At 35.2% G+C, this 16576-nt stretch overlaps 1 protein-coding gene across 1 annotated transcript in view; it reads left to right on the top strand.

Moving 5' to 3' along the window:
* The window catches only part of LOC124632410 (neprilysin-4-like), a 53745-nt gene that overhangs the window by 7088 nt on the left and 30081 nt on the right, over positions 1-16576 (top strand). Inside the window, exon 2 of the mRNA XM_047167242.1 lies at positions 9607-9677. Within this exon, the coding sequence (XP_047023198.1) occupies positions 9607-9677 (71 nt within the window). The remainder of the gene's footprint in view (positions 1-9606; positions 9678-16576) is intronic.

Genomic DNA, 16576 nt, shown 5'->3' with positions numbered 1-16576 from the left:
TGCTCAGGTCGCTCCCAAGTTCTATATACCCATCTTTGATCACTCTGGAACATACGATTCTGGGTGTAACGTTCTACCCGTCGTTTATACCTTCGAATACGGCTAGCCCATGCACAGACTTTTTGCTTCAGGAAGTCGATGCGCTCCGCGATACGCGGCATATATTCATGAGGACTGAGTCCAGTTAGGGATCTTATTATTATGACGGAATATTATTGTATTGGAACAATTTCGTGACTTTTTGAAGATTACTTTGAGACTTCCTTAAAGCAAAATTGCAAAAGAAGACATTTACTTTGCACTTCGACTTAGGTCAATTTCCTTGACAGACAGAATACCTGTTTGAAAGGAGCATAGTTATGTTCTCAAATATTGTTTTTATCATCAACTTTCTGTACCTAATTCTTCGTACCTAATGTAATCGTGGATCACGAAGCAAATTGTGACTGTCAACGGCTGCTTATCCCTGCCTTTCCGAAGAAGCACTTACGTCGCTTAGCTGCCTTTACGTCGGCGTCGGCATACTTAATTAGAAGCGCAAGCGCATCAACAGGGAAGGCGCGGCTTGTACATCATTATTAGGGTAATTGCAGCTAAAATTTCACTGTCCGTTGGCCAGTCGTGCGACTAGCCAGTAGCCGTGAATGCACTTCCTATACTATGTGACGATGTAGTACTGTGCCTCGTTTGCATTCGTAGGGAGCGTTTGGACACGATTTATGGGCGCTGTCTTGGATATAATTAGGGTCATAGGTTTCAGAAGGAAGGAAGTTTTGTGACTAATTCCTGTCTAACTAATTGAATTTAACTGTAGTTCTATATAAGTATATGCAGCTTATTCTGTCTATCCGATTCCAGGCCCAAGCAGGGCGTGATGTATGCAGAAACATTCTAATGTATGACGCTCCTTGATAGAATGCACCGTACTCTAACTGCATTGTGGCCCTATTGCGAGGTTCAGGCCTTTATCTTTTTGTAGGTACTTGATGAAACCTCTTGCCCTCTAGAAAAAAATTATTTAAGGCTTTACTTTAAAATTATTACGACACACGCATGTTGCATGTTCACATTTTATGAAGTCCTCAGATGACTTGCATAGAAAATGACATAACATAGGTATTATGTAAATGTTTTACTAAGGAAATTCTATCTATGTCTATAGGTATATAGGCTATTCAAAGATACTTTTTACTCTTGAAAAAGAAGTATTTAACCTATAAGCCGTGGTTCCCGCTATCACTAACACTAGGTAAAGGTACAATAAGTTACCATAAAACAAGCTAACTAACACGTCATCTGAACCCATAAAGATACAAGATAACAATTAAAACTCCATGTTTATAAAAACAAATCACTTCGAATCTAAACATGTAAGTAAGTAGTTACTAAGAAATAGCAACAAGCTTTTGTACAAAACGTCTTTATCTCACGTTTTTCTACTTCTCGAGTGTTAATAGACAATGAGGAGATGTTTAGCGAATAAAACACGAACAATGAACTAATGTTTTATTTATGGTTTTGCATTGATTTAAATATTAACTGAGTCTTGGTTACATCTTAGCAGATGAGATAGGTACCTACGTATATGTATAGTGGAAAATGTATAGAATACTGTGCGATTATGGTAATTGGAAATTAGTTGTAAAGGAATTTTATTACACTGGTTTTATACTGAAGATTTTCCGCTGTGGTACAGTCAGAAAAAAATTAACGGGAACACATAAATTAAGTAGATCAATTGTGGGTATGAATATTACTTTACAGAAGATATTGTTTTAAAGAAAGCTTTTAAAATAAATTATTTATTTATGAACCTATATTACCAAGAAGTTATGGAAAATCCTACCTATTTGATAGAATTTCTATATTAGTAAGAAAATCCCAACATTCTATGTATTATTCACACCACGACTACAGTTTATATTCCCATTCTCCGGGATTCCCGACCACTTGCTAGATTTTATTAGGAAACATGAAGATTTCTTTTGACGTTTTTATTTGTTGTTGGGAGACATTGATTAATAGCGAATTCAAACAAATAGGCTCTTACTCCTATATCATAAGTTCTTAAGAGGTTGGAATTATATGACAAAGGGATAATGCATTACCAGTCATTATCCTCCGGCCCTTATTCTAATTTTATTTAGGTACCTATGTACAGTCGGAGGTTAGTCTTTTTTATATTTCACTAGCTGGTGCCCGCGACTTCGTCTGCGCAGGTTTAGTATTTCGAACAATATGTTTACAAATTGTAGCCTATGTGTTATTCTGATGTATAAGCTATATTATTGTAAAGTTTCATTAAAATCCATTCAGTAGTTTTTGCGTGAAAGAGTAACAAACATCCATACATCCATACATCCATACATACAAACTTTCGCGTTTATAATATTAGTAGGATATCCCCAGAATTTAAATGGCTTTATTTTCAGCCATACGTATAATATCGTCTTTCACACAATCCACCCATCGATTTTTAGTTGTCCCCTTCCATTATACCCATCGAAGTTTATGCTCTAACTACTAATTAGTACAAAGTATTAAACGAAATTACCATATAAATTACAATTCACATTTGAATTTGCTTAATAGTTCTTTAATTCATTACTGAAATCATTCACCTGTACAGACTGCTTTCTGTTTTCTGATTCCATGGATTTACCAGTTCTACTGTTCTTCATCGTGTTCACAACTCTTTTACCATCCAAACTTTCGATGAATCCCATCATCGTTACGTCACCATAGCACGAAACATATATTATGAACCACACGAAGCCTACGCTTTCCCCCCATAGATAAGCCGCGTCTGTCTATGGTCTTGTTATGAGCCTGTTACGTCACTTCCCCTTGTCTGTAATAATGTTATTTCCGGATGTAAATGTCTGTGTGCAGGACATGATCGCTTACTTGAGATTTAGGTCTGTAACCGTATTTTTTTTATTTTGTCAGGATGTAGTATTAAAATTGTAAAAAGTGCCTTTCCTATTAACTTAATGCAATTGTTTAACCAAATAAAGCATTACTAAATAATTAATTGTGAGAAGCTAAGTACCTACCTACGTTCACATAACATCAAAATAAATGCTGAGAATATTAAGCATGTAGGTACTTATGTACCTACAATAGAATGCAAGTGTGCCAAGGAGGCAGAGGCGTCTTCAGTCCTGGTTTACATAATATGCTGTTTAATGCGAGCACTATGCAATTACGCTTGCAAATGCATATCTAAACGGGTTTAGACATTCACAATATGAGCGACAAACGAAGATGTTACCAAATGACAAATGATGAAAAATACAGTAGCAAATTAAAGTTAAGAAATACATAATTTTGATTCTGAGGTAAAACAAGGAAAGTTCTTTTATTTCGTACTGAATCTCATAGATATGATAAAGTTTCCAATTATGTAAAAAAATAAAAGAGAATTGAGTTTGCGATTTCGCCACCTGTCCGAACATTACCGGTAGTAAAAAATAGACAATATCTATAATTTTATCACTGTTGTTCTATAACAGTTGTGTTGCAATATCCACTATTACCAATAGAGAAAACATTAGTTTAATGATAGAAAATGCACAAAAAGTGCCTATTCACAGCCCTTTTGTACTTTCCAGTCAATGAACCGGCGCCATTTTTAAGCACCCACAAAATGTTTTCAACACCATTACGATAATATTACAGTTATCATGAACTTGAAGTTTCTTTTGGAAAACTTTACTATTCTTGCGGTTTTCACTGTTTCATGTAGTCAATGGAGCGATCGAACAGAACGCAATTTAGTACAGATTTGGCGCGAAAACGGGGAAAATGGCGGTTACGACAAATATGGCGGTTGATTGCAGTGGCGCGAATTTGGAGGTCACGATCGGACCGAGAACTTGATCGCTAAATTTACTGAAATTATGGATCATGGAAACTAACTGTGGAATATTCACGTAAATGCAGTCAGTGCCTACTATGTTAAGAGGAGTCATGTATGAAATGATTAAACAAAAACAAAAGAGCTTCCCACGCGAGCATAGTTTAGGTGTTAATTGTTAGCAAGAGGCTATTCTTAAAAGCCACGCTTAGGAATAATTTACTAAACACTAGAAATCCATTAATTACCTATATTCTTTATATAATATTTATTCACCAGACTCTTATAATTTATTTAACTCTCGTATAATTAAATTATAATTTAAACTAAAAAATATTTAACTCCGTTTTACGCCAGCAGTCATTTGCTGCATTTGGTTCCTACTGACTTAACCTGAAAATAAATTCTGTAAAATACTAATGTATCTATCGAGCAAGCTACAAGTACCCTAGTGGTTATTTACTTTATGACCCTAATACATAGTGGAACCAAAATATTTTTTTGAAAAAACGAAAGTTAGCCTAAAGAAGATGTCAAAGATAAACACACGAACAAATAAGGCTAAGGCTAGCAAGCAAACAATACCTCAGCCAAAGGGAAAGTTTATTAATAAGAAATGGCTGCACCGTCCCACGGTGAAACCTTGCAACGTTGCAATATTGTCGCGGAGCCCGCACTCACACGGCATTTCGTAATATGAGCTAAACGACAACTTTTTGACTGCTTTCTGACAAAAGCTGTGATTTGAGGGTAATTGGCCCTTTTTGTGTGGTGCACTACATGTCTTTCTTGCTTCATAATAACAACAAATTTGTTCTACTTTAATCATTGAAGCAATGTTGGCTATTATGTATAATTGAGACAGTAATTGTTGCAATATAATAAGTAATTTTGATTATCAAAGTAAAAGTTAATAAGCTAAAATTGCAACTAAAATTTCACTGTAATTTTTATGTTACATTCATTTGTTTGCATACATAAAATGTTATGTGCCTACATTTTCCCACAAAAAAACCGGCGAAGCAAAAATCTTCTTTATAAAAAAAACTTCGATGATGCCCTTGAAGAATAAATAACTACAATAAGCATACTTATTACGATGATACCGAATGCACCAGTTGGACCTTTCGAATCTAGTCGGACTGCAATTGAAAATAGACAAAAACATTTTGCAGCAATTGGGACAACACACTGCAAGTAGAACGCGATGACATAACAGCTCGGTCCGTACGAGAGCCGGTCGCCGATACACTTACGATGATTTGTTTTTGTTTTTTGTTTTCTATGCGTTTCAATGCCGTAAATAGTAGATGTGTAATTGTGTTCGTAAGCAAACGGAAAGATTTTTGCTATTGGATGCATTGAAGTCCATTTACTTTATCTACGATGCTATATGAGTCGGTCATCAGGTGTTGACGAGACTCCTATGTATTTTTTTTCACGGAAAACTTATGCAAATTAAAATTCTTATTCGGCATATTATACTTGTAGGGAACAACTACATATTTCAAACGTAAAATTTTTGCAAATATTTTATATCGGACTTCATTTGCGTTTTTTTTTAAATTAAACAATAACCGTAACCAATAATTTTCTTATATTAAAAACTGTCATAACATCCTTATTTATTTTTGTAAGTACATGCCATTGAAATTAAACTTAGAATATTGGTCTAATGAGTTACAGTACTACTTGTTACAGGCTCACAAACTATACGACAGTGGTGTAATGACATTGGGTGCACGCGATCGGATGTGCGTTTGTACCCGCTATTCGGATTCGATCCAATTATCTAACTTCCTACCTACTTTGTAGTGTTATAGTGGATTAATGGAACAATCGGTCTGTGTGTATGTATGTAGTCACGATTTTTCCATCATCCGAGCTGTGTTATTAAGTCGATACTATTTATAGCTGCGAGTAGGTATAACAACTTATTGACTACCGCACTTATGTGGTTAGTGTTAAAATAATATATGTAAGTACCTAGATTTGTAACTTATGTTCTCTAAAGCACTAGCAAAATAATATATATTAGATTACCACAGCCAGAATCGCGCAGTATAACAAATTGTGGGTCTTCAGCACAGACTTAACTAATGACCCAAAAAACGAAGTCACTCGTAATATGATTTCCTACATTAAATAGACGATATCACCAAATCAAGGCCGGTAATTATCACAGTTTAAAACTGAAAAATACGTAATTTTACTCGTGTCTGGAACAAATTCTGATGACCAAACAAAATCATCTACATAAATAAATCTCACGTGTTTTTATTGTTTACACTCATTCAGTCTCAAAACAGATTCGCAAAGCGATCGATAGCCTACATTATCTAATAAGAAAAAAATCAAAACAGACTATAGACACAGCATTACTTAGAGAGATCATGTAATTCATTGCCTAGATCCTAACAATATCGCACAAAAAACTATTGTGGATCTTAAAACGAGGTTACAGCCTGTGCACTGAAGCTTTACAAACACTAGTAAGTAGGTACACATTGCGAAAACCAATTTGCACCATGACGCTTCAATGAACGAGCTATCAGAACTGATCACTCTGATAGATTTGTAACTCTGCACTCTGGTGATGAAAGATGATTAAAATTACCACTCGATGATAGAACTACTGACCCGAGAAGATTGTTAGACGGTTTTAGATATGGAAATGAGGAAACCTCTGGTTTTGTAAGTAGGAAGAAAAAAGGAAGGCTTGAGTGGGAAATTGTCAACATCCGAATGTTCTTTTTTTTCAACGGTTTGTAATGCAAGGTTTGCCACGTTTTAAGGAAATGGTTTATAGTCATTAGCTAATGCACTAGTTCCTTATAACACCATGTAAGCAGGGTTCGAGTGTTTCGAAATTGTTCCTAGTAATAAGGCCCCATGAAGAGAAATGAGAATGGAATGAAACAACTAAAGGTATTTTCTTTCTTTCTTTCAGTAATCTGGCCCGTGTTATTTAGTTTTCATTTGCTTGTGGTGTCATAGATCATCATCATCCTCCGAGCCTTTTCCCAATCATGTTGGGGTCGGCTTACAGTCTAACCGGATTCAGCTGAGTACCAGTGCTTTACAAGAAGCGACTGCCTATCTGACCTCCTCAACCCAGTTACCCGGGCAACCCCTTGGTTAGACTGGTGTCAGAATTACTGCCTTCTGACTACCCGTAACGACTGCCAAGGATGTTCAATGACAGCCGGGACCTATAGTTTAACGTGCCATCCGAAACACAGTCAATGGTGTGTAAGATATACTTAGAAAGTACAAACAAACTTAGAAAAATTGCATTGGTACTTGTCTGACCTGGGATCGAACCCGCGCCCTCATACTTAAGAGGTTGGTCCTTTACCAACTAGGCCACCACGACTTTTTCGATTTTTCCTGTCTTAGGTCCATCTAGTATTTTTTTAGACTCTCGGTCCTTCTCATTATTCGCTTCTGCTAATTAAAATTAGTCTTACATTGAGAAACTATTTACAGTTAGTCGATATTTAGTTCTTTCACAATTTTCTGTCAAAGCAATTGTGTTTTAATCTGTTTTGCAATTCAGTTTCACTATTTTACTCAGTTGTTTGCTGTAGTATCTATTTGATGGCTAGTGGCTACTCTACTGGAAATGAGTATTTCATTATTTGTATTTCGAGTTATTCTTTGAACTTCCAAACCGTGATCTTTAAATGTTTTTCTTTTTTATCTTTTAGCGTTTTATAGTCACGTTTTTATCTTTGCTTTTATTATATTTATAGTTTGTTATTATAGTCGAGTATTTTGTTATTTCATTTGTCTGTAAATTAGCTAGTTATGCATGCAGTATACTTTTGTAAACACTTTGTTGGGGGCCTTCGCTGATACAGCATTCGCGGTAACGCCGGGATGTTATGACCAGCATCCGGCGACAGCCATCCGTGGAGATAAGGACTTAGAGGAACATTGTATTAGAGTAATTTTTAGTCTGAATCAAACTAAAAAAAACCTTTAAAGTCCGCTACTTAACTAGTTACATTGTTTCTTGTTTCCATACGTACCTATGTACATGCTTCTGACCTAAATAGGTTAAACGACAAGACGTATGCATCGCTGACATAGTAAGGTGTCAATTTTACGCTTTACATAGATAAGGTCCAACTTATCCAGTTGTACTATGTTGCACCAAATGATAAGGTGTCTATTTTTCAGGTCACAAATAGTTGAAGCCTTTTAGTTTTTATATGACAGAACATATAGGTCTTCTATACATCCTCACATTCTATACATCTAGGATCCTAATACATATAGGTATTAGGATCTTAAAGTATGTATTTAATAGGTCTACACTATCACATGATGTAAAATGTTAGTGTAGATTTTCCACTTAGAGGAAATATTTGTATTTTATGTGTGTATTAATAAACTCAAAACAGCATAGTATGAAATATTCAGAGTCTGCATTCAGGAGAATTGCAGCAGATCTCACAGTACATAATACAGATATTAATAACGTACTGTAGGCATTGTTTACGATATTCTATCACAATAGTACAGAGATGATATAGAATGATGTCGGCTCATTGTTTCGGCTGCTACTACCGATTGAAGAACGCTCTCTATTACATCATGCTGAAGTAATATTGTGATATTGAAGTATTAGTAAATCCCTTACGAGAATAATCGACCAAATGGATGATGAATACTGTTTTACGATAAGTAGAGTAGTTTCCGTTGTTGTTTTAAATACATATGCTCGAAGAAAAGATCTTTGATTTTTTTCTACCATTTTCAAGACAGCTCATGGAGGTGGAATATAAAAGGCACAAACCTTATTTTTGGCACATATTCTTTAGCACTTGGCATTGACATATCGATACCTATATATAAATCGATTAAAATATAATCATCCTCTTATTACAAAACACGAACCATACCTACTTCTTTATATTTTTGCAGAAGATCCACGTACTTAATTGTTATAGTGATTAATATTTACGACAGTTAAATTGCTTAAATAATAATAATTAACATGCAATGAAGTTTTCATGATATGTAATGAAGTCTCACGCGATGTTTTGAAGATTTATTTAACCTTTAAAGGGTCTTCGGACCATTACCAGCGTCTTTGAAATATAAAGAACTATAATAAAATAGGGAGACCAAAGCCATACTAAGCTATAATTTGTAATGCATCCTTGCTATTCAGTTATAGACTATACTTTTTAAGAGATCAATGTATACATCAAACTACCTCAATCCATCAAATGGATAATGTTAATTGGCAAAAGTTGTCAGATTTGAGGTAGGTTGGTCTGCTGGCGTTCTGTACATACCTACTCTTTACGACGTGACCTGGGGTCCGATTCTCCTAATTTTACTTAAGCAACATACGATTCACATTCGACTGCGATCCAATCCCGATTCGATTACGATTGAAGCGTATGTGGCATTCCGCTATTTTTTCTTTTAAATAAGCGATTTTATCGTTTTCTGTCATTCAATAATGAATCATTTTGTCTGCAAATGATTTACGATTGCAATATGATTGTAGAGCAAACTACCGTATAGACCAAAATCACCAAAATAGCAGACCAATCGCAAACCAATCGAATGTCGTTGGAATACGATTGGTCTTTTAATAGTAACAGAATGCCCGATATGTTTAAAACTGCTATTGCGATTCAATTTCTATTAGATTTTGACATTATTAACTAAGGAGTACTAAGGAATATTTTTTTTTCGTTTTTGATGTTACTTATCTGTCTTTACAGGTCAAGGACATAGATGCGGAGAGTCACACCTCCGGGAAAGCGACAACAGCAAGCTCCATAGAAGAAAAGCTGTAAGTCCACCACTATTTAATCCTTTTGAACCTTAATGTAAAGTACATAACGATCATATTACCATATACAGGCATACATTCATTCTAATGTAAGACTAAACACAATGGGAGCATGTTATTGCAAATGCATTACAAAACTGTAGTGCAGTCGTAATCAATGCTCTTAAATATGGACCAGACGACATCAAAACATGTTATATGAATAAAACTAGACAGGATTTTGTAATATTTTGTACACCAATAGAAAGGATGGAAGAATATGCTCATGTTTGCGTCTTCTTGAAGTGAGAGCCACATTCAATATGACTATTTATGTATGTATTTCCGTTTTCTTTGTTGTATATTGAAGATAAAATATACAGAATTATCAGTCATTCATCAAAACGTCTATCTATACAAAAGGAATGTTTACATTTTCAGTTCCATTCCTAATTTGGTGTTGACAATAGGTTTCAGTTTACACAATTTCTCTTCTATCAGTCCATAATAATAATACTAAACTGCTGTATTTAACTCCTATAGTTTCAATAATTGTCATAATCATTAGCTGCCTCATAAAAGTTACCAAACTTCTTGCAGTATCTGATTGAACCTGCAACCGTTATTTGATTACGTAAACAAGCTCAATAGTTATGTTAACATATACAAGTTGCCCAAATAAATGCTGTAAATAATAAAAAAAAAGTCCACAACTGTGTTTGTGTATAGCGCCTTTCAAATGTGGCCGAGGTTCCGTACCGTAATTATTTTACACGTTTTTTGTACACTGTTCTAAATTCCACGAGGATTATTTTCAGAAGGGATTTTATAAGCTCTTATGAAGCCTTAAATACTATGTATTTACTTAAAGTAGTAATTAAGATTTTGTCTCTTAAAGATGAACCAAGCTAGCGTTACTGTAGCCAATAACGTTATGTCTTAGTTTCTTTGTTTAATCACGTTGTATAGTATAGTGAAATATCAAACAATGATATCACTATTTCAGCGAATGTCACAAGTAAATAGGTACTATTATTTCAGGACATAAACAATGAAGCACTTGAAGCCTTCAAAAAAATATACTTCTCTGAAACTAACTAAAACCTTCAAAGGATTGAATAATTTAACTTTTAACAATTATGCTTAGAATTTCAATACATTCGTTGGAGGTGGATATGAACCCACGACCCTCTGTCTCTGAAGGTCTAGTATTGTCTAATTTTGAAGTTATCTTGATAATGCAACTACCGTATATCCGGTTTTTATATAGAAATATACGGAACTCTAAAATTCGTGCTTTTAATGGAATGGCCTTCGTTATCATTATGGCGATTGAGATAAAGTACAATTTTTGGGGTTTCAAAATTATTCTCGGAAGGGAATGCATTTCTTTTAGTAAGTAGGTATAAGACATTTTAATTATAATGTATACACCTGCTAAATGCAATGTTGAAAAAACTTATAAAGCTGAACAGTTTGCTTTAATTTTGTTTTTGTACAAAACCACGGTAAATTGGTAGATCCTGGCTTTCATTCGAAGACATACGTTACGGATTGTCCGAAGCCAGACAACCGGACAACCAGTCTCACTAACTGTTTTGTGGAGGTCAGATAGGTAGTCATTTCTCGTAAAAACTGGTCCAGTTGAATTGGAAGCCGACCCCAACGTAGTTAATCGAGGATAAGCTAATGTTTATCCGAATGCCTCCCGGTTTAACTCACCTAGTAAGTCATGAATCCCTGAGTGATCTTCAACAAAGGTATAGATCTTATCATATTATTGATGATTAAACTGTAAACAATTCGTGGTTGGCTTTCCGATAATTTTATTGAATCCTCAACCGCAAAGACAATTAAATTAAACATATGTATATAATATTATTATGCCTTGTAACACCTGCAGTGTATTTCTCACGGTTTTACTCGCTCTAACGGAACTACTTACTTTATACATTTAAATATCCTGCCTTATAAAAAGTACCTACAGGTATATAATTTCTATCTTAACTCGCAACTTATATTTGTTTGTTGGAATCGAATAGGCTCGGAGTCTACTGAAGTTATTTGAATAAGACTTTCATTGTTAGAAAGCTACACTATCTGTGCTGAATCAGGCTATGTTTTATCCGGGTACGCAGGGTAGAAGTTTCCCCGGGACGCGGCTGCAACCACTTGAACATAATACAGTAAACAGCATAAGAAAATACACAAAGCGTTGTCTCAATGCAGAAATATAGGAAGCAGTAAGTTTACAACCGCAAAGATGTGCAGTCTTATACAACACCAATACTTTAGCAAAATAACATTAATATAATAAACAGTATTCAGACAACGGAATGTTTATTGCAGTTTAACTGAGAAATGTTAAAGTAATTCCTTGTTGAAGATCTGTTAACTGCGTAACGTTGTCGTGAGACATTGGTTTTGCTTCTGTAAGACTCTTCAATCTTTACAATTGTCTATCGTTTTTAATTCACATATATAGATTTTGTTTCTATGGTACTTAATATTATAAGGCTGTAGAGTTTTTTTGTGTTTGCGCGCGCAAATCTCAGGGACTAATGTACCGATATAATAAATTCTTTAAGTGATAGATATCCCATTTATAGAAAAAGGCTACAGGCTACTTTTTATCTGGGTGCGCGAAGTAGTTTCCATGGGACGGGTGTTTATATAAGAGCAGGTGTTACCAAAAAAATGCACATCTGAATTTTTTAATAACAATAGTTACATAAACACAGTATAAAAATGATAATAATCTTGTTAGGGATAAACGCAAACAAAGCCGCTGTCAATTAGTATCAAATTAAAATTAAACGATAAGGTATCATAACACGTACAATAATGACGTAGAATTCTCAGTAAAACGGAAAGAATCTTGCTTTTCAATGGCACCATGGAGGCATGGGAGAAAAAGCAATTATTATAAAAAATCCGCTCGTGGACACTTGCAGACAATGGCGGAATCTAAGGGTCTCGCCACATTTATCCTCACGAAATCGCCTTAAGGCGAGTGTTTATCACCACACTTACTCGACTTATCACCGATTAGCTATACAAACGGCTCGTTTCGGGCGGCGTTCGATCTGAGTCGATGCGAATCGTATTAGTAACACCAATTTTTCCTCCGTGGTAACACCCTTATTAAACGTACAGACATAAAGGCTTTTTTAACGGGTGCTAGCTGATTCCGCATCGATAAATGTGGGCAGACCTAACCTAAGCCTTCGTCGGTAAAGAGGTATTATGCTTTGTTGATGATGCATCGAAGTCCATAGTTTATTTTTGCAATAATTAAAAGGTGCGAAGATTAATACCGACATGACTGGCAATAGTAACTGGAGGTTAAAAGGGCATCTTTTGTTGCTAACCAACTATATCACTGACAATCTTTGTTCTCGTATCTAAGATTTCATAGAGAGTATATTTGACTAAATAGCCATTTTCCTGCGGTTTCAAGCCCGTCCCGTGAGAATTACTGCCCGCACTGGGATAAAACGAAGCCTGTGTTTCTCGGGAAGAGCAGCATGTAGCTTTTCAACAGTGAAAGAGTTTTTCAAATCGATTCTGTAGTTTCGTATACAAACAAACAAAAATCCTATTTCTTATAGTGTAACATAATCATTTTAATAATAAAATTTTCGTTACACAACAACTATAAATTTATAATTTAGACAAGAATGTTTGATAAATAACGATAAACAGTGCAATTCTAATTGATTATCCAACAAATAACAATTAACTGACAAGAATACGTATAACAGTTAGGCAATACAAGAGTAGGTAACAGTTAATACAGTTAAAATTATGTCATGTGTTACATTTTGTTCGGACGATTGCAGAACTGACGACATGCGAATTGTACTCGTATTTCTATTGTAAACTCGTAATCATTGTGTCTAGAATTTTGTCAACTAGGCTAGACTTTCACATTACATCTGATATTGTACTGTTCTATTGATTATAGCACTTTCCCACTAGCGGATTTTCACGAACTCCTTTTCAAACAAAAACGCTCTTATAAAAGTACATGGCACTAGAATGGCGGCACATTGGTTGGTAGGACTCGTCCCAGTAGTCATTTCAACATCTTTGGCAGTCGTTACAGGTAGTCAGAGGCCAGAAATTCTGACAGTATTGTCAAGGGAAGACTAAATAAGCAATTGCTTCCTGTAAAATTCTGGTATCCAGTTACGTCCAGTTACACTGGAAGCTGACCCCAATACCTATAGAAAGGCTGCGGGATTATTGGAAAGATTCGAGTTACTGCGGCCTTAGTATAGGTAAAAGAGTTTTAGCAGGAACATGAGGGGTTTTAGTTGGTAAGAGACTATAATACTCCTTCACGCTGCACCCACAGCCGAGCCATTTGATGATTTTCCATAAAAAAAAAAACAATATTGTTAGGAAAAGGCTAGGTAGATGATGACACACGTACGATAAAGTTTCTCAACCATGTCCTGATCACAAAGATCCCACCCTTGAAGCGGAACATTTCGACACGCCGCTGAAGACAAAAGAAAAAGTGCGTGAAATAATCACCATGTGTACGTATCTCCATATTGTAATGTTCTGTATTGCATGTTATTATGCGAAACTTTAAGCGTGGTTCGAATACTGAGTCGCTTGCATTTTCATTTGTTTTTGTAGGTACAAAATATCGTGTTATTGTAAAGTTCTCATTGCAATTATAATAATGTGCCTTTAGCTTTTGTGTTAATGTAACCTTTAACGGTTATTCTCTTAGTGGTGTGTATATCTTCAATTTAATAGTGAAGTTACATGGGAAAAATTAAGGCATACCTAAGTGATTTGAAATCTAAATAAATGTGGTATAAATACTTTTATCTCCTACTTAAAAAATCCAAACAAAGTGCTACAGTTACGCTTATTTCACGGCTCACAGTGCTAATCAGTAATCATAAAAACGTGTGCTTTACTTCAATTGCATTGTTTTGTTTCTCACGCTTATCAACACTTTATCATTCACTAGATAACATTCCTTCAGCAAACAGTTAAGTTCTTACTTGAATTCTTGCGCTTATTGCCAGTTTGCAATTTTTATAAATGATTTGAACGAGCTGTTGTTTACAAAAATGTCAAATTCGTAGTAATAACAAAATATGTCCTTTATAATATTGGTATTCACACTTTTTTCTTTGTATAAAAATTAAATTATTAAAATATTTCGATATTTTTGCACCATCCATCCTAATGAGATGCGAAAGGTTGACAGCATATCAATTACTGCATAGAAATAACGTCAACGCGAATTAAACAGTACACGAGGATGACACAAACACTTTTTGTGATATTATAAAGAAACAATATTTAAAACGTAAGAATCCCAGCAGCTTGCAAACTTTTTGTCGGCCGATAGTTGGTCAGGCTCTTAATTAGTATGTCATACTTTTGATAGTGCGCACGCTACATCAATCAGGCCAAATAAAACAACATAAAAAATTACGACGAACTGAGAACTCCCTTCCTTTTTGGGATGTCAGTTAAACGTTTCATCAGCTTCGCAATTACCAAACCAAACTATAGGCCAACAGTTGACCGACAGTTTAGTGTTCAGTTTGTCGGTACCCGAATAATACATGCCGTTGTAAGATAAAAATCTTATCGCCTCCTTTATTTTGAAGCTCACCGCTGTCATTTAAAGTCCAGTGACTTCAAACCTTCTTCGAATTTGCCGATAAACAGTTGTCAGCAAACGCCCACATGGTTACATGCAAGGAGAATAAAATGACTAGCGGAGGGGCCATAACGGAAAATCTATCAAAGTAACGCCCCAACATACGGGTGGGCAGGGGACGAAGAACGTTACTGTTTTCGCCATAATACGCCTTCTTTGGACTCGGTCATTTGTTGTAATACCAAAAATCGTTGACAGATGTCTCAAAGAAACCGGTAACTGATCGTTTTGATCATGCCCACCGTACGTATTTGACCTAGCAGAAGACGCCTGACCTACCTGCATAATGGCATCTCCACTCATTCCTTACTTCGTGGCTATATGACATGGAGTATGGTAATGCAAGGGTTGCATACATTTGCAGCAAGCTTTATGCGCTTGTATGATTGATGTGTATGACTTGTATGAGCAATGGTATTGTTATGTAAAGCAGCACAATGGTTGTGCAGATTTCCTATGTTATTTCGGTTGAGGTGACTGCAGATTGATGTAATCGATGTGTAATGTTAATAGAACTTGCGTAGCATAAGACAGCTTAAAATAGACATTACCTTTTCATACAGAAAGAGAGAGTGAAAAAACATTTTAATTGTACCTCCATATCATTATTATACCCAAATATCCATTTACATGTTACGCTAAGGAACCCGCGCATACATTATCCCGTATTTAAAATATGTAAGGTGTAGGTTTAAGTATACCTACCTAAGGAACCGAAACCAAAATTGGTTCAAAACGGTTCGGCGTAGTGATCGTAAAATACCTTTTGCAATTATACGAGTATTAGCTTTTGCCCGCAACTTCGTTCGCGTGGAATAGTGACTACCAGCAGATTTTTGATTTGACCAATAGATGGCGCTATATGTCCGGAATAATTTTATTTTTATTTTTTTTTGTAATAAAAACTATCCTATGTCCTTTCTCAAGTTTCAAACTATGTCTGTAACAAATTTCACACAAATCGGTTCAGTAGTTTAGGCGTGAAGAAAAGACAGACAGACAGACAGAAAGACAGACAGACAGACAGACAGAGTTACTTTCGCATTTATAATATTAGTTTGGATAGTTTGGATGTATAATTTCAAAGAAAAAAAATACAACATGCTGGTAAAAATGTGAGCGCGTTTATGTCTTTTCCACGGTACAGTTTAGCACTTAGTCATCACTTAACAAAATTGTTATATTCATAAGGTTTTAAACTACTTTTATGAGCTATAAATAA

This window comes from Helicoverpa zea, chromosome 8 (genome assembly GCF_022581195.2).
Source record: "Helicoverpa zea isolate HzStark_Cry1AcR chromosome 8, ilHelZeax1.1, whole genome shotgun sequence".
In the NCBI taxonomy this organism is placed as follows: Eukaryota; Metazoa; Arthropoda; class Insecta; order Lepidoptera; family Noctuidae; genus Helicoverpa; species Helicoverpa zea.
This window is presented reverse-complemented; position numbering and strand designations above follow the sequence as displayed.